The following is a 19,242-nucleotide window of genomic DNA, read 5'->3' as shown; positions in this document are numbered from 1 at the left end:
AGGTGTTTGTCTAACTTGTTTCTAAAAACCTCCAATGACCTTTCCTGACACAAATATGTAGCAAGAGAAGTAAACAGAAAATACAAGATGGTGTCTGGACTATTTATTGTGAGAGTGATGGTGTAGAGTTTCCTGATTAAGCTCAGTTTAGTTGGCTTAGTCACCAGCTACACAAACATTTAGAAGTGAACAGCAGCCATTAAAAATCATTTAAGTGGCCAGTAGTCTATCATATCTTAGAGAAGTATTATAACAAAGTTCTTCTATCACAGCACTCACAGAGCCAATAGGGCCTTAACCCCACCCACATTTCTGGCAGAGGCACATTAAGATGCTATAGCCAGATTTTCAATGCTCTGTACACATATGTATAACTTCATAATCAGACATTAATGTATTCTTTTAGACACCTCTGTTAAATAGGGCCCCAAGATATTTTCTCAAAGCAAAGTATCTGTACCACCAAATTACTTTCAGATCAAATACCACAGCAGAGCTCGCTCGGAAGAGTATCTCTGAAAGGTCTATGCATGTTAAAATAATACAGGTGATGTGAACTAAAGCCTATGGGCCAAATTCAGTACACCTTAAACATGTTATGGGCTTGCTGAAACCTTGTTTTAAGTTGAGTTAAAACTTTGAGATTGGAGGGTGCATTTGCATCCATCAATTAACATAACTGTAATGATATATTAATCACAAACCTGCAGCTAAGAAAAAAGGGTTATATGAACCTGCCCAGGAGTCCTGGATTGTGAGAGTACAGGCAGTTTTGCTGAGTATTGTTTTGAGTAAGCGGAGAGCGTACGTGAGAGAGAAGGCAAAAGAGGACCAGAAAGAGAGAGAGAAAGCACCTGAAGAAATACAAGGTGAAGACTGTAAGCGTGGTATGACCCCAAGAGTAGTAGTAGTCTGGATCAGGGTGCTGGCTGACAATAAGCTTGGGCCTGTAAGCTAAGAAACTTTTCCTTTTGCCTTTGGCTCCTCCTGCATTTGGACAAGCAGGATTTTTTATTTATAAGGCATGTACCAACTCTGCATAAAAAAAATAGACTGCATCATCAACCTTTTCTCCCAAACGGAACATTTCCAGGACTCTGAACCTTAATTAACTGCTTGGGTCAAAAAGGGGGTAAATGCACAAGCACTTCTACTGAATTCAGAGGGACTAATCACATAAGTAAAGTGGGCGGGACTTGGCTGTATATTAAAATACAAGTAGGGCTTATAAAGTTCATTCTAGTGTAAACAATTCCAGCATAATGTTGACAAGCATGCCAAAAAGATTAAAATAGGAAAGTTAGCCTGTCAATTTATACCCAGAGATATCTGTTTAAACTGATTTATTCCTTTATGTTCATAAAAAATAAGCCCTGTTACAAAACAAACCTTTTACATAAAATGTCTCTCTAATGTACAACAGGAGTCAGGTATAGAGTTTCTCTCATTTCCTCTAGTGGCATGTACCTGTTAAAACAGATCTTCTGTATTTCCTGATAATTTAAACAGCAGTAAAAATAGCTCATGTCAAGTTGATGGTTTAGTTTACTGTACTTTACAGAGGCTGTGAATAAAATAATTACACAAAAGAGGCAAACATAATGCTTACTTTCTCTAAAGGCTTTACAGTAGCCAAGGAAAGACAACAAAAAGAACAGGGCACACAGCAGGTCTGCTCTGCCAACAATCCCTGCAACCTTTGAAAAAAGAAAAAGAAAAGGATTTACTTTGGTTTTTTCTTTAAAAAATATTTTTGATAATACGTGAGGAAACACAGAAATATAATTCACTGAAAATATGAAATGGACATATCATTTTGTGTCACTTTCATTTCTGTAAATTGTTTTAATAAACTTTATAAGACCATGGGCATTTTCCCTGATTTTGGAGGAATATTTGTTTGTCGACAGAAGAAGCCAGTAGATGGTTTGGCTTTTACTCACTGAAAATTTACTAATATTTAAAAAAAACAGGAGGGGGGGGAGGATTGTGGGCATGATCCAAAGCCTATTCAGGTAAATGAAAAGACTGTCATGGAACAGGCTGTATATTTGTATAATTCTTGGACAACTTTTGGGCCCTAGCAAACCTACAGCTGTGGAACCTCAAACCAGAAATTGAAAGAATCTCAGCTTTCAGAAGAGTACATATTACAGCTGAAGGGAGAGGGTGGAAGAGGACCTAAAGATCTTCCCCCAATCTCTACACACGCTTTTTATATAATCTGAATCAGTTACATGTGGGGTACCTTCCGAAGAATCACCTAGTCTCACTAACAGTTCTGCTATGTTGGGGGAAGAACCCAGGCAGGGGGTCTGCACCTGTAGATCGGGATCCAAAACCCTGGAGTCCTTCCAGTGACTTCAGCAGGTTTGGCTCAAGCCTTTAGAGTGCTGGAGCCCAATTTTGCTGGAGCCTCTGGAGCAGCATAGATCTTTGGAAATAGGATTGGACCTACCAGTTCTCTTCCTCAACCCCTTATTTAGGGAGGGGACTCAAGGACTACAGAGGCTACTCAGGCTATGCTGCTGCTCTGCCATTTTTTGAGGAGTGGAAAGAGGTGAATTCCTCCCCCACTTGCCTCACTGGAGTTCTCTAGTCTTCTCTTGGGCAAAGCACAGGGTTCAGAGTGAAATGCAGACTCTGGAGCAAGGCTGTGCTACTCTGACATGAGTAAACTGCATCACTTAAATAGAATTTTTGAGGGCTGAAAGGTCTAGTGGTTTGAGTGCAGGACCAGGGGACTGATCGAAAGCCCACTGAAGTCAATGGAAAGATCCCCCTGATTTCAAATGAGCTTTTAATTCAGGCCTTTGAGGAAGAAACTGCTGAATTCTAATTCCAGATCTGAAAGAACCCCTGTGTGGCTTTGGACAAGCCACTTAACCCCTGCCTCAGTTTCTCTATCTGTAAATTAAGGATAATAGTATTTCTCTACCTCATAAGGGTGTTGTGAGGATTAACTCAATGGCTGTAATGCGCTTTGAAGGTGAAAGTCAAAGTGCTGTTCTGTTTCAGGAACTGTTATCAGCTAATGATGTAAAAGAATCAATTCTAGAAATAAACATCAATGTGTTCCAGCAAAGGGCCTGGTCCTCTAATACCTATTGTCTCATTGACTTCAACAGCACTCCTTGTGTGAGACAGAGGCGCAGGATCAGGCCCATAGCCTCTGGTCTTAAGGCAACATACAGTTTTAATTTTATGATCAAACTAGCTATCAAAGTTCCATGCAATAGGGAATATTTTAATCACTCATGTTTGAACAGGAAGAATTCAACACATTTTTTGTTTTTTTAAAAAGACAAAACTATACAGCAGAAGTACTTACCTGCTACTCAGAAAAATCATACTGACATAAATTTTATCTTCAGACATTACCAAGACTAAACTTTTCAATATCCATTTTACATATGAAAGCTTTAAAATTCCTTGTTTTTGAACATACCAAAAACCAAAACAGAAAACTGACAAACTCTTCACAGTTATCATGTGTCAAAACATGCCATCTAATTTTAGAGACGGGTTGTCATGATTTCAAAGCAACTGAGTTTTCGGCCTCCTGGGAGGTGCTATTTGAGGGGTGAGAAACTCATGCATGTATGTGCTGGAAGCACACAATGTCTTGATTGTTACAGTTAAAAATATTGAGTGTAAAAGATTTACAATTCATTGTTTAGCAGATTAAGTACATCTGTGCACCATCTGATCTTAGAAAAGACATGTTTATTTTCAGCACGCTAGGTTCTTCTTTCCAAAAATATAAACAAATTTTTATAGTTCCCAATCCTGCAAGCTCATATACACAAAGAGACCCCCCTGAGCCCATGCAGATTAGTTTGCAGAATTGAGGCCTTAGTAACATTTAGAGCCCAATTTAAACAAATATATGTAACAGTTTATATTATCAAGGACTAGGTAGTAATTCTATTGTTCAGGCTGCACTGAGATTTCACGGATTCCCAGGTGCACAGAAGCTGCACTCTCCACCACCTTTTTGCCCTACATCTGGTCTTTGGGACAGCCAAGAGCAGTTTTCACCCTCACGTAACTTTACACTAGTAGCCATGGTTCTCTAGATTGCTGAAATGCAGAATGCTCTGGTCACACTCCTTACTAAGGGTGGGGGACAGGAAAGCCTGATGTAGAGCTCTGTACATAAGGATCCCCCTGCACAACAGCAATTCCCCAGTGGGCTGTTTAATATCCCATCCCATCCCATCTCCTAGAGCTGGAAGGGACCTTGAAAGGTCATCAAGTCCAGCCCCCTGCCTTCACTAGCAGGACCAAGTACTGATAGGGGTCCCTTTCTTTTTCACCATCAGCATTGCGCAAAAGGGATGGAGCAGGGCCAAGTATCTGGCTCAAGTGGTGGAGTAAATCCCTTTGCTATGTATGGAAAATAATGTGCACCAAACTTAAGAGCACTTACTTCTAGGGCAGAGACTGAATGTTAGAATGAAAACTCTTCAGTAATTTACAATGGAAAGGCAGTTAAAATGCCTCCTGCTGGATTATGATTATTCATGAATTTTAAGGTCAGAAGGGACCATTTGTGATTATCTAATCTGACCTCTTGCCTAACACAGGCTATAGGACTTCCTTGAATTAATTCCTCCTTAAGTCCAATAACTACTGTTGAACTAAAGCCTATCTTTTAGAAAAATATTCAGTTTTTAATTAAAACATTCCCATTAATGGAGAATCCAACACAACTCTTGGTTAATTGTTCCGATGGTTATTGACCCTCACTGTTAAAAACGTGCACCTTAGTTCAGTCTGAATTTATCTAGCTTCAACTTTCAGCCACTGGACTTTGTTATTCCTTTTTCTGCTAGATTCAAGTGCCCGCTATCAAATTTTTGTATTTTTATTGCAGATTAATCAAGTCAGTCCCTTAACCTTCTCTTTGTTAAACTAAATAGATTGAGCTCTTGCGTCTATCGCCATATGACTTGTTTTCCATTCCTTTATTCATTAGCATGGCTCACTTCAGAACCCTCTCTAATTTATCAACATCTTTTTTGAACTGCAAGCACCAGAATTGGACACTGTGTTCCAGCAGTTGCTGTACCAGTGCCAAACACAGAGGCCATAACCTCCCTGCTCCTAGTTGAGACTCCAGTTTATGTAAAGCAAAAAAGGAATTAACAGTGATTAAGCCCTTGCATGCAGTTTATTCATGCCTCTCCTCTACAGTTCATGAGATAGCATGTCCAGCAATGTATTCTTTATCCACTAACTAAAGCTGGATGGCCTGAAACAATAATGTTTATCTATTGTACTTTACATTTTTTGTCCTAAATAGTGACTTGCTCTGAAGACTCACTAACTTGTGAGCGTATTAACCATAATATTACATGATTCTCAATGTAATACATGCAAAACTGTAATAGATACTCTGTGTAGTAATGACAGATACAGTGTGTAACTTATAAGAGTGTTCCAAGATTAATTAGTGTTGGTCAGGAACTCTGGAGATATAAAACATTATACAAAGATCTAAGTATTAGGTACTTACACATTCAGTATGCACTGGATGCACAGCAAACAGTGAAGCAGCTAGAAGAGATGCTTTTGGAGCAAGGTTTAGCCTTCTTCCTTTACTGCTGTATTGCAGCCCACCCAATAATATCGAGAAGACATCAACCATTAATACAGAGATAGCACAATGCAGTATTATATTGATGACATGAAAACCCACTGGGTGAAAGCCTCCAGCAAAAAGGTAATTAATTCTACATAAAAACAAAAACATTGAGATTAAGAGTCAGAGGAGAGCTTGGAGACACACAAAGAAAAACTAAACACTCCTGAAGAAAGAGAAATAGCCTTTGCACGAGAAGCTTAAAATTAAAAGTACATTTTAAATAATATTTAACACACCCACCTTACCATGGTTCTATCTCCAAACATCCCTGTAGGCTCCTAGCCTGCAGCTAGCAGGCCCTGATCCTTTCCCAAACAGAGGATTTCCCTACAGAATAACACCCATGCCCTCAAACCAGTGCCAATTTGCACCACCACTACCTTTACAAGATCCCAAATGGGAAACAGCGACTGTGGCTGCTTCTCAGTTGGTGCCATAACTTTAAAGTTGCATGTTATAATAGTGCTCTGGGACACAACCCTGTGTAAAATTAGAAAGCTGGAGAGTCCTGCAGAAAAGCAGCCCAATCTCCTGGAGGGCATCTTTGAACTTCAGAGATAGAGTGTGCACATGAATGTTCCTGGGGGTGCGAGCAGACAGGATGGTGTAAGAGGACTGTTCTTTCAGATTATACCTTAAAATAAATGTTTAAAAAAAACAAAGTCCACAGCACTCACACACTGAGGTCTTAACTGACTTGCAATTACCTAAAGACCCCATGAACTTTTCAGTTTAAAAAAAAAAAAAAGATTTGTCATAGGATCTTTGGCCAAAATTTTTCCAGTGTGTATGGCCTACTCACTGCTGGGTTTTCACTCTCCACCCCAGTGGTGGCTGCATTTCAGTGGTGCTCTACACATACAGTTAAGTGATGTACTTTGGGATTTTGCACAAGGAAAAGGCACAACATAAATAATTATTATTTAAAGGGTGTATGTGGAAGCAGCATTCTTTTGGGGACAAGGAATGGGATTGCGGGTGGAAAGAGGTCAGGAAAGTAGGCTGGAGAGGTGTGAGAGGGAATTAGTTATGGTCAGGCTGTTTGGATAAAGGTCCAGTGTAGAAGCTTATTCTGGGTAGGAAAGCTGAAGGGGAAAAGCGTACCACAATTTTCTGTGTAATACAAGCAATATGCTAAAAACATACAGAAACTTAACTTAGATAATGGATTTTACCTAGTATGTCTAGCCAACCTGCATCTGGCATAAGTGGAGTTCATTAGAATGATCTAACCTGTTATAAATGTGTAATACACATAAAAGCAAAGTCTTAAGGGAGTTAGTGAAGGCCAATTTCTTGCTTGAGGAAATAGCATTTTACTGGCTACCTCCACGTGCTCCTCTACGGTTTCAGATTTTTAAATACTTGTGCGTACATTTTCTGTTTAAATTAACCAGGGTGTTATTGGAGTCAGAATGAGCCTCAGAGGCCGCAGGAGTAAAGGAATAATTTTATAATGTATGTTTTATGTAATATATGGAAGCCTGTAATAGGCATTTCAAACACCCAGACATTTACATTATTTGTATTTGTATTACAGTGGTGCCTAGATTGGACTGAGATTGGACCCAATAGTGCATGGTCACAGCCCTTCCTTGACCATGCAGGGGAGGAAAGGAAAGTAAGGTCCCATGCAGACTCTTCTCTCACCATTCCAGCTGGAGTCACAAATTGAGCAGGGGAATACTTGCCCAATACTCCCTGCTGAGAGCAAGTGGGTGGGGAGGAGTCCTGGATCTGCCCCCTTTACTCACCAGGGGGAGTGGCTGGCCAGGCTCACAGCATGCAGTAAGCAGCTCCATGACAAGGGTGAAGTTACTTACTTCTTTCCCAGGCAAATAGGGAGCATGGATGGATCTCAGTCTCCTTGGTCTGCTTGTAGGACAGTGCAGCTACATCCACCCCCCACCCCACCCCCACGTAGACTGTAAACTGTAAACTTCTACAATCTAGCCATTGCGAGAAAGTCCCATGGCCCTTGCCCCAAAGATCCTATGACCTAAATGGACAAGAACAAGGCTGGGAGTGGAAACAAACGCACAAAGAAGCAAAGTGACTTGCCCAACATCACTTTGCAAGTCAGTGGCAGAGCAGGGAAAAGAATCCAGGTCTACTGACGCCCAGACCTGTGCTCTATTCACTGAACCACGCTGCCTCTAGTACAGCTATTACAAGAAAGCAACAATACATGTACAAAGATACATTAATATATAGCAGGAAAGTATATTAAAGCTGTGTGTATTGGGGGGGGAGGAGGAGACAGGGTCAATAGTTAAAAAACAAACTGTCAAGCTGAGGTTAGAGTAGATGGGCAGAGATCAAAATGCAACCAAACCTCAGGAAAATGAGAACAGAGCCTATTTTTGTTTAGTTTTATACTTATCTCCCTGCATTTTAGCACCTAGATTATAAGCTAATATTATTGATGTTCTATATATACTTAAATAAATTTGTTAGTCTCTAAGGTGCCACAAGTACTCCTGTTCTTTTTATATATACTTAAGATATATTGATAAACACAAAGCTGGGCACATAGCTTTGTTCTGTTTTTTAATCTATGTATACATCAACCAGGATGTACACAGTTCAGTCTACTTCCACCAAAGGGTTCCGGTGACATGAATAAATGTCTCTAGCTACATTCTTACTGCTTAATATCACAGCACCTCTTGCCATAGGAAAAAGAAGGGAAGAAGAAATGGAGCAAAAGGGAGAAAACTGGTTTAGATCATAGAAGGGTCTTCAGACCTTAAACTGATAATGTGTGGAAGCTGCTCAGACATTACAGTGATTAAAGAGAAAAGAGACAATTACAGAATCTGAGGTGGGGATACTTTTCTTGGTATATTAAACATGACTCTGGGGTAAATTTAAGTAGGAGGTATTATATAAACAATTATGAATAATGTTCTCATCTATCCAGACTCCACTTTTCTTCCTACTGGACAGAATTTACGCTTATGCAGAGCACCATCACAAGGTCTATGCATCAAGTAAATCCCTTGTGCTGGCCCTCTGCATAAGGGTGAATTTCACCCTTTGGTTCCGAACCTGCAACAAGCTGTGGGACGTGGTAGTTCACCTGCATGGAGTTTATTGCACGATCAGGTCTTTGGAGTTAAGCAAGGTAGTAACTGTACTGCAAATAAATTGCAGCAGAGATTTCACTTCCCTCAAAGTCTCTTATTTTCCAAAACAAAAAAAGTCAGTTAACAAAATAAACCTCCAAACCCAGTACTATGGGCATGACACCAGGTCTCACCTGAAAGTCAGGACAGTAAGAGGTCGATATGATTTGTGGCTGGTATTGCTGCTGAGTTTGCCACCCCAAAAGTCATGATGCCACAGGTCACCAAGTGGAGTTTCTGCTCTGAGGTCCTGAAAGAACACACGTTTAGCACCAACATTGTTAACATTTCAATTTAGTTAAAGCAGTTGGAAAGAGAACAGTTATATACAAAGCAAACGGGCACCACCATGACCATATTTTATAGACGACACTTTCTATCAAGTCTTTTAGTGACTGGCTACTGAAACCTGATTGATAGTTCCAAGCCTTTTCAATACCCGCTTCTATTCCTTTAATTATTGTGGACTAGATCCTCATATGGCATAAATCAGCATATTTTCATGAATTTCAATGGAGTGATACTGATTTCCACCAGTTGATGTTCCGACCCAACAGCTCTAGTGTAAAATATATTTAAAATATCTTTATTTTTGTACAATATCTTATTTTAGAGATAGGATCTTTGGAAATAGGACCACCACAAGCTGTTGCAAATTGCCATTTTTCCACTAGCACCAGTAGGAGAACCATTAATGAAAGCAAGAAAGATATACAGCAAGGACTAAACCAGTGATTAGCTCTTTTTAAAATCCTGTTGGGTGGCTTCCTTAACTTTCACATTACACCAGTCAACTAGCATTCTTTGCTTCTAACATATCAAACCCATCAGCAAGTTCCTCTATGTACCGCTCTTCAAGAAAATTCATAGTAGTAGTTAGGAAAGGAATTTCTTAGGTACCATCATGAAGGAAAAATAAAATCACTTTTTAAAAACAATTACAAAATGGAAGTGTACAGTTTGCTTAATCTCATAACTAAGGTGATAAGGAAGCAATTTTGATTATTTCAACTGTAAATGGTGCCATAGGAGACTATGTGAAAATCTGAACAACACACATGGATATAAAGGCAGCCCTTTAAAAATATGTTTTTGTATATGTATACGTATGTATACACACACATACACACACCCCCTCTGAGAAATTTCTGTGCAGCAGCACAGCATGCTTCATATTCATCAATAATTGAAGCTGCTCCACTGAGAAGGCCACCTTACTTCCACCGAGCTCCCATACCTCTCCTCCACACACACACAGCGTGCCAAATTCTGCTCTGATTTGTGTTAGTGGAACCTCGTGGGGTATAAATGAAAGCAAAATGTGCCCTTAGTTTGATCCAAAACCATTAGAGCACCTAAGAGTGAGATATCACTATCAAAAGAATAACTTCAATAGGAGAATGGGTACTATGGATGCAATCAATTATAGCTTACCTTATTTCCCATTCAACTAACACAGTAGTAAAAAAAACCAAACCAAACCAAACAACCCAAAACTCCACCATCACCACATGAAGCCAAGTACTGTACTTTCTAAGGGTATTAAACAATACGTAGGGCCAAGTTTAGCACTGAATTCAGCAGGGATATATAGGTTGCAACTCCACTGCATTCCTATATCTGAGAGAAAGGATGTTCGTGTGATTAAGACACGGGATACGGACTGTAGAGACCTGAGTTCAATTCTCAGCTCTGCTACAGACTTCCTCCATGATCCGCTGCAAGCCACTTACAGTCTGACTTTCCATTCCATTGCAATTGTTTGCTATTAACTTGTCAGTATATAGAACATGCAAAGCTATCAGAAAGTCTAATATATTTCTTAAAATAAAAGCATTACAATTTGAATACCATCTCTTATGTCAAGATTGTATCGATAACAAGAGGTACAAAATATATTTGTTGTGTGCTAACAGAAATTTTTAACCACCATAAGAAACAGTACTCAACATCATTATGTTCATAAAACAGAATGTGAACTATAAGAAAAAGTCTTGCATGATCTTTAAGTGCTGGAGCTAGGAAACAGTTTGCACAATTTAATCCGAGTTTATTTTTTATCTTCAGTAGGAAACAAGCAGACAAAGCAAAATATCCAGAAATACCTTGTGATTCAATTCCACTTACTTATGACCTGAATTCTCCAGAGCTCAGAAGTGGTGAACTTGACCACCGAGCATTGGAAGTTTGGAGAAAGCTACATAAAATAGTTTGTTCACCTTCACGGGATTACACTAAAAAAGGGAACTGTTTGCTTTTTCTTAACTGTAAGAACTTCGCATCTATTTGAAAAGTTATGTATGATTTTCTCCATTGGAACAGAAAATGGATACCTAGGAATCCCTAAATATTTGATTAGCAGCAGCCTATGCACAGTAGGGTGCAGAACTTGAAGAAGGGTCAGTTCTTCCACATAATGGCTTACGGAAAAGATGCATTGTGTCTGAACTTCCTGCTAACCCAATGATTTGTTTTGCCAAAAAAATAAATAAAGACAAATCATTGTTGTGCACCAGTAAAAAAAGTGGTTTTAAATGACAAGGAAGCATCTGGAAAACAGCCTTGAACACCAATAAAATCCAATAACTGAATGTGCCACAATACGGTAGGCATTGGGCCAACTAACAACATATATTTCATTAAAACAGGAAAGTGGGGGGACGGCTAACAAGTTAACAAAAGGGTCACAGTGTGGTACCTAAGAAAATACTGGCAAAGCAAGGCTCAGCAGATCCACATAATGCCTTCATCAGCTGTATTTCAGATGAAAAATAAAATATGGCATGTAGTACCTTGCTTAATAAAACCAGCCTTTATTATGGTACTTCCCCCCCCCCCCACCAATTCATAACCCCTCATCTCTACATTTTTGGTACTGATTTAATATTTCTACATATTTATCTAGCCCCTTTATTATAAAGTCCCAGTGGCTCCAAAATCCCATTCAATTTCTAAAGAAATGTGTCAAAATTTAGATAGGGAAATAAATTAAATCTCCGTATTTTCAAATGCAGGCTGAATAAGTAAGAAGGAGGTTATTTAAGCAATTGATTTAGTTTTTTCTCCTTGCCTGCAGCCAGAATTTTAGCACAGCTTTTTTATTTGCGTGCGTGCATGTTGATAAACTGAAACAATAACATTTGTCAGGTAAATGTGGAGAGAAGTGGAGGAAGATTACGAGTGTAGAAATTGCATTGAAACAAACTACATCCACCATTGCCTTGGTTTAAATGTCAGTTTAAGAAAATGAAATTGCATCGTTATCCTTCAAATACATGTCCTGGGAAAATTTGATTCTGCAAGTTGTGTCATTTTACAAATACAATACATTCTATAATCTTTGTATGTATTTACATTGCAATTTGGCAGACACCCCCCCCGCCCCAACATTTTTCTAGCTTAGGGTATGACTGACTTATCAAGTACACTCTACAAATTTATTTGAGCAACGATAATTCTGTGGGATGCTGAAAGGCAAATTGCAGTAGGCTACCTTTATACTTTCTGTTGTGAAAAAAATACTGTAGATCAGGGGTAGGCAACTATGGCACGTGTGCCAAAGGTGGCACGCGAGCTGATTTTCAGTGGCACTCACACTGCCCGGGTCCTGGCCACTGGGCCGGGGAGCTCTGCATTTTAATTTAATTTTAAATGAAGCTTCTTAAACATTTAAAAAAAATCTTGTTTACTTTACATACAACAATAGTGGAGTTATATATTATAGACTTATAGAAAGAGACCTTCTAAAAACGTTAAAATGTATTACTGGCACGCGAAACCTTAAATTAGAGTGAATAAATGAAGACTCGGCACACCACTTCTGAAAGGTTGCCGACCCCTGCTGTAGATTATATTTTTTCCAGAAGGTTTTTCGGCTACCACTATGGCATTTTTCTCTTCATTCTTTTGGTGTCAAGAGAGTAGAGTATCCGTATCTATTCCTTTTCTTTTTGCTTCTATGTGCCTCTCTTACCACCTCTATCACTCAAACCTCCTAGATCAGACTAGGACCACTCTTATAAGACCAGGCCCCACCCAAGGGCCCACTCTTGGAAGTTATTAAATGTCCCCTTGGGAAGCATCTCAGGAACTGAGGACACTCAATATCTTACAGGACCACACCTTAAACCATCTATTTTAGGATTTATACTTTAAAATCATGTAGCTTGAAAACTGGCTAAGGGATGTAAGCAATGATTGGCTAAATAGTTTTTCAAAAAGAACAAGATTCGCAGTGCATTAAAGACTGTTTTAAAAAAAAGCAAATACTTTCTTAATATTTTCTACTCAAACAATATTGTTGTATTTGCCACAGGAATGTTACAAGTGAGATGGTCCGCGAGACACTCTCTCTCTCTCTGTTAGGCTGGGGTTTACCTTATGAAAAACCTTGAGAACTCTTGCTGAGTGAAACTCACCATCAGCCCATCCTGTAAACACTTCTACACACACTTCTGCTAGTGAGTATCCACACAACAGCCTCAATCCTGATAATGCTGAGCTGCTCAGTCCCCTAGTCCATACGTAAACCTTGGTGGAATTCTCAGACTAGGTGTTCCCCCACCTAACTCATATGTGGGGACCTATTCAGTAGGCCTGCTCAGAGCACACCTAGCAGATCTGGTCAAAAAAGGACAGCTGGGAAAGAGCTGGTAAGGATTTTTTGGAGCTGTGCGTGTGTCTCTTTATACCCAATAGCCCAGTCATTAGAGTATTCACCTGAGATGTGGGAGACTCAGATTTGAATCCCCATTTGTCCTGATTTGGAACAGGGACTTGAACCCAGATCTCCCACATCCCAGGTGAGTAACCTAATCGCAAGGGTATTGGCAATAATGGGATGGAGGCCTCTCACTCCCCGTTTTTCCTACAAGCAAGGACTGACCTGGCTTGGGTATCTAATTCCAGGACAGGGTTCATGTCTGTGAATCCTGAGCAGAGTAAGGCACCTCCCTCCAATCCCCAGTCAAGAGACCTAACCATTTTTGAGGGGCGGGATTAAGCCCTGCCCCTCTCCTTGGCATTTTCTACTGCCTAGTTTAGGTGACTCTCTGCTCAGCTTGCTGGTTTCTGTGAATCCCTTCCTTAGGTTCCTGACTCTCTCCATACAATGCATGGAGAGCCTAGGTACCTAACTTAGGCACCAAGTGGAATTAACTAAATCCCCTTTGTGACTAACCCCCAATAACTTTAATGGGAATAAGACTGGGTCCATAAATAGTCTTGTGTACACACATCCATGTGCACAAGTGTTTTCAGGATCAGGCCCAAATATTGTGCAAATCTAGCCAATTTCACCCACAGTACACATAGCTTTTGTGCAATATTTACATAAATAGTGGCTTGCTTTTTAAAACCCTTTGCAGAGACAAATGACCATCATAAGAAAGGGATGGGGGTAAAGGAGAAATTCAACCCAAAATTCTTATTTTGCATGGGTCAAATTTGGGGCCTAATTAAGTTTTATTCATAGATTCTAGGACTGGAAGGGACCTCGAGAGGTCATCGAGTCCAGTCCCCTGCCCGCATGGCAGGACCAAATACTGTCTAGACCATCCCTGATAGACATTTATCTAACCTATTCTTAAATATCTCCAGAGATGGAGATTCCAGTGTTTAACCATCCTGACAGTTAGGAACTTTTTCCTAATATCCAACCTAGACCTCCCTTGCTGCAGTTTAAGCCCATTGCTTCTTGTTCTATCCTTAGAGGCTAAGGTGAACAAGTTTTCTCCCTCCTCCTTATGACACCCTTTTAGATACCTGAAAACTGCTATCATGTCCCCTCTCAGTCTTCTCTTTTCCAAACTAAACAAACCCAATTCCTTCAGCCTTCCTTCATAGGTCATGTTCTCAAGACCTTTAATCATTCTTGTTGCTCTTCTCTAGACCCTCTCCAATTTCTCCACATCTTTCTTGAAATGCAGTGCCCAGAACTGGACACAATACTCCAGTTGAGGCCTAATCAGAGCAGAGTAGAGTTGGCAGTATCAGTTTAAATAAATTTTTTCTACTACAATTTAAGTCAGAATAAACACAAACCTTATTATTGATGATAGCTTCAGAGTCATCAAAGACAAAATCTCCATCGTAGCTGTTAGCAAAACACATGCAGGAAATGAGTCCAACAATAATTTTAGCCCAATAAGAGGGAAGCACAAACCATGATATTTCATGATCCAAATTAAATTCTGATTGTGCCATTCTGTGAAATGCTTGTTTCGAGTGTGGAGCTCCAGCATTATGTTGGCTGCAAATCTGGAAGAAAAAAAAAAAAATCATGAAATGTACAATTACATTTAAACACCATTAGCTTTGCTTAAAGAAATGAAAATCATACTGACATGTTTTACATAGGAAAACATAACATCTTACACGAGTGAGATGTAATTCTGAAATCCATTAGGGTAAAAAGGAAAATTTTAAAAAATGCTATCAAAACCTCTTTGAGCATAATTTTATATTTCACATTTGAGAAAAGTAGAAAAGCGTGGTTGACTATGGTCTGAGCATAGAGTTGAGTTATAATCCTGACTCTGACACATGCTACCTCAAAAGCCTTGGGCAAGTCACTCTACTTTTTGGACTCAGTTTCATTTTTCAAATAAGTATACCACCACCCATTTCATAAACACATGCCTTGTGAGGATTAGTAAATGTTTATAAAGTTCTTTGAGGATGATGAATACCAGTTAGGGCACAATAAACCCAAATACAACTGCGTTGATGCAACATGAAGGGCCTAAGTTTGCAAGGACACCATGTGTGGAACTCACAGGGACTTCAACAGGAAACACATGCATAGTGTTCTTAAAGAATGAGGCCCTACAACTGGTATTCAACAAAGCATAGTCAAGAATAGGGTTGTCAGTTTGGGTTGGATGGATTCCTGGAGGTTTCATCACATGACAATCTTCAATTCCTGGAGACTCCAGGACAATCCTGAAGGATTGGCAACCCTTGTCGAGAAGCACAAACTTAAGATTCCAACTGCAAAGTTCACTAGGTCATGCAGCACGTCATGCATATTTTATAATACACATCTTACTAACAGATAAAATAGGCACATAATCAAATATATATTTAATAAGGAAAAAGAACAGTAAGTAATGTTGCAACCCAGCTTTATTAATGCTTTCAAAACCTTAAGTTTTGCATTTCTTGACTTTATGATTTTAACCTGTGGAACCTTAGTGGTGGGTTTTTGCATTTGATCTCCTAGTTTTATTTATTTTAAGAAAGAAAAAGACTAGAGTTTTTTGTCTTGTGGAGTTTACAAGCTCTGCTGGCTTGGCAAATGGAACTGATAAAGTTCCTTGCTCTATAGCTGTTCAGCTTGCAGAGCTTGTCAGCATTACCAGTGGAACTCACACAAGCTCCTTGAAACAGTCTACACATTCCTAACCTGTGTAGGTACCTGTGCGTGTGTGCACACACACACATGCTCCTGAGGTGTGCCCCCTCAAGCCCTCTATGGTGGTACCCAATTCTGTTGAGATACAGGTGTGGAGTGGTATGGATCTGAGAAAGAAAGACAGACTCAGAAGAAGCTATCTAGCAGAGCAGAATAGGCCAACCACTAGAAGCAAAATATATTTTCAAATGTCATCCACTTCTGGTTTATAATCTACTGAAAGATTAAAACTGTAACCCTTAATCAGAAGGAAGCACATACATTGCTACTAACAGCTTACATACGACGATGATGGCCACTACAAAAATACTTAATTAAAAAAAGATTTCAGCAGCTGCTCAGAATTCCCCTTTCCCAGAAAGTTTCCCCTTAACCAGGCTACTTTTTTCCATTTTTCTCATTTATATTGGTCATTATTTAATAGTATCTATATATAGGACTGGTCAATCTGTGGGGTTTTTCATTACAGGGAAAGAACTGTTAAATACTCAAGCATGTTCCCTGAATATGGGGGGAGAAAATCATATATATCACAGATGTTTTGTTTGTTTAATCGGGACCCAATTGTGTGCTTGATGCCAGGGGACCATACCACCTGGGATCTGACAACACCCGCTCTCTTTTTGGTAGTCACAGTGCATATTTCCATTTCACTGCTGTGTGGTGTGGCACAGCACTTAATAAAATATCATTCTAGGGGGTTCCTTTACATGTAGAAGGAAAGTTGCATATTTAGTTACATGCAACACCACATTCCACTAGCTGGCAGCGTATCTAAACATACTGCTAGAGCTCAAGACTCCATTGTAACAAGAACAGATTACTCTGATATTTGTGAATTAATGAGGCTGCGGTGTCTCAGATGGAATCAGTTGTTTATGCAGGTAAAGAAAACCAGAGTCAGTACTCCGCCTGCATGAGAAAGCCTCTGTCATTGTACAGACGATGATATCCACACATGGTCGCGCTATAAGAATATAGCTGGCCACGAGCATTGTTTGGGGAATCAAGAAACTTGATCTTAGTTTCCATTCCACAACAGGGAAAGGCAGACGCAGAGAGCTCGCCCTCTGGAGCCTGTACTCTCCGGAAGAAGGAGGACTTTCTGCTGGGGAAGGCGGCAGCAGGGGAGTGGGAGAAGGGTGGGATGGAGACCGGTGCTGAGAGCGCTACTAGCAAGTACAGGAAGCTTTGGCCACACACATGTTTTCAGAGCTGTAGCCGCGGCGGCTCCGTGTATTTCTTTTGTCCTGGGAGCAGCAGCACATGAATGACACACGATGTAGCGTGGTTCGTAACGCTGGCGAGGTTTCCATGCTGCCTCCGCCGCCCACTGCAGCAGAAGTCAGGAGCCAAACCCACCCCCTACCTGGGGAGGTACAGAGCCACCCCGGCCAGTTCCGCCGAGCCACCACCCCCCGCCCCTGACCTGGCTCAGCCCCGTGCCCCAGCCCAGCCACCTACCGGGTGTACAGGACACCTGCCCCCCTGGAGCGCCCCCCTGACCAGCCCTGGTCCCTGCGGGCGGCACGCGGGGCAGGCACCACCGCCCGGCCCTGCTCCGGGAGCCCCGCAGAGCTTTACCTGCAAGGAGACGGAGCCAGAGCGGCATCTCCCACCCGGCTGCGAAACTCTGCCCGCTCTGCGCGCCCGGGCGCCGCCGCCGGAGCTGCTGGGGCGGGGGAGGGGCTGCTACGGCGTCTGCCCCTGAAAACATCCTCACTGCCCATTGGCCCGCGGCCTGTCCCCACTCCTCCTTCCCCCCGCCCCGCCCCGCCCCGGCAGCCTCCTGCGCCCATTGGTGGCTGGCGCTGTGACGCGCCGCGGAGCGAACAGGGGAGGCTGAGAGCGAGCGGAGCTGGCTCTCGCCCGGCTGCGGGAGCAGGGGAGCTGCGCTGAGCCACACCCCTCTGCTCTGCTCTACAGACCAAGGAGGGAGAGCGGGGGGAAGATGCGGCCGCCCAGCCGGCATTGCGCAGGCCCACAAGACTGCTGCCCTCTGGTTTGCAGATTGCTCCTCATTCACAAAAACCTTTGTCTCGGCGGCACAGCGTGTGTCGCTCCCTTTGCTCTTGTGTGTGCCGAGCTGGGCGGCTGACATGCACGCTGGAAGGACTGTACTCTCACTGATCCGCTTCCCCCCCCCCGCTTTATTATTGATCACTCTCGTTTGTTTTATGTGGGGATTACAATAGTACCCACACCCGAGAAGGCCTTTCCCCCAAGGAGTTTACAATCTGAACGAACCTGAAAGGTTTAAAATATCATCTGTTTAGTTCTCTTTTGCTTCACACCGCACCTCTCCTCTTGGAATCATTACACATAGTGGTCCCATTGCAATAATAATATAGAAAGTTGCTACAAGAGCCAGTTCTAGGAGCAAGTGATCAGGGTGGTTGCCCTGAGCACAAGCTTCTAGGGAGTGCCATACTACTGTGCCACTTTTTGGGGGGGGGGGGTCAGCCTCTCTGGGGGATGCTGAAAACATCTTCTGCTCTGGCTAGCAGAATGCTTAGGTTCTGTTCCTGCTAGGTTGCCAATTTTGGTTGGATGTATTCCTGAAGAGTTTTATCACATGACATAATCTTTAATTAAAGATTCATCTTTTAATTTCTGGATACTCCAGAACAATCCTGGAGGGTTGGCAATGCTAGCTCCTGCTTGCACTAGTGACTAGGACACCAGCTGTTAATTATGAATTTCACTAATGAGATCCATGCAGACAATAAGATATGCTATTTAAATAAGTGAACAAAGTACATTTGAGGATGCATTCTCCTAACTTTCTCACTGCTTTTGTTGATTTAGGCCCCAATTGTGCTGTGAGCTCCACAAGAGCAGACCACTCTGTGCAGGCAGACAGTTGTTACAGTGGTCTCCTATGTGGAGCTCATTGTGAATGTATTGGGGTCAATGTGAACAAAGGAAAGCAAGGAAAATGAATCACAAAATGTACTTGGTACATGAATTTCAAAAGTGTACTTTCATTTTAAGCAGTTAAGCGTATGTATCCAAGTATACTGTTTAATGTTCTAGTATCTTTTCTAAAA

General features: G+C 41.2%; 1 protein-coding gene across 2 annotated transcripts in view; it reads right to left on the bottom strand.

Annotated features, from left to right (window-relative positions):
• TMTC4 (transmembrane O-mannosyltransferase targeting cadherins 4) overlaps positions 1 to 17,904 on the bottom strand; it is a 73,775-nt gene extending 55,871 nt beyond the window's left edge. For both annotated transcript variants that reach the window (XR_004644047.1, XM_034758208.1), the window contains exons 1-5: positions 17,777 to 17,904; positions 14,821 to 15,036; positions 8,913 to 9,028; positions 5,522 to 5,738; positions 1,610 to 1,697 (exon numbers count right to left, since the gene is read on the bottom strand). Coding sequence is in view for 1 of the 2 variants with exons in the window: in XM_034758208.1 (XP_034614099.1) it covers positions 1,610 to 1,697; positions 5,522 to 5,738; positions 8,913 to 9,028; positions 14,821 to 14,982 (583 nt within the window). In the remaining variant the exon portion in view is untranslated. The remainder of the gene's footprint in view (positions 1 to 1,609; positions 1,698 to 5,521; positions 5,739 to 8,912; positions 9,029 to 14,820; positions 15,037 to 17,776) is intronic.
• Between the last annotated feature and the right edge of the window lie 1,338 nt (positions 17,905 to 19,242).

Source organism: Trachemys scripta, chromosome 1, assembly GCF_013100865.1.
Source record: "Trachemys scripta elegans isolate TJP31775 chromosome 1, CAS_Tse_1.0, whole genome shotgun sequence".
Classification (NCBI taxonomy): domain Eukaryota; kingdom Metazoa; phylum Chordata; order Testudines; family Emydidae; genus Trachemys; species Trachemys scripta.
Note: the sequence above shows the minus strand (reverse complement) of the source record. Positions and strands in the feature narration are given on the sequence as shown.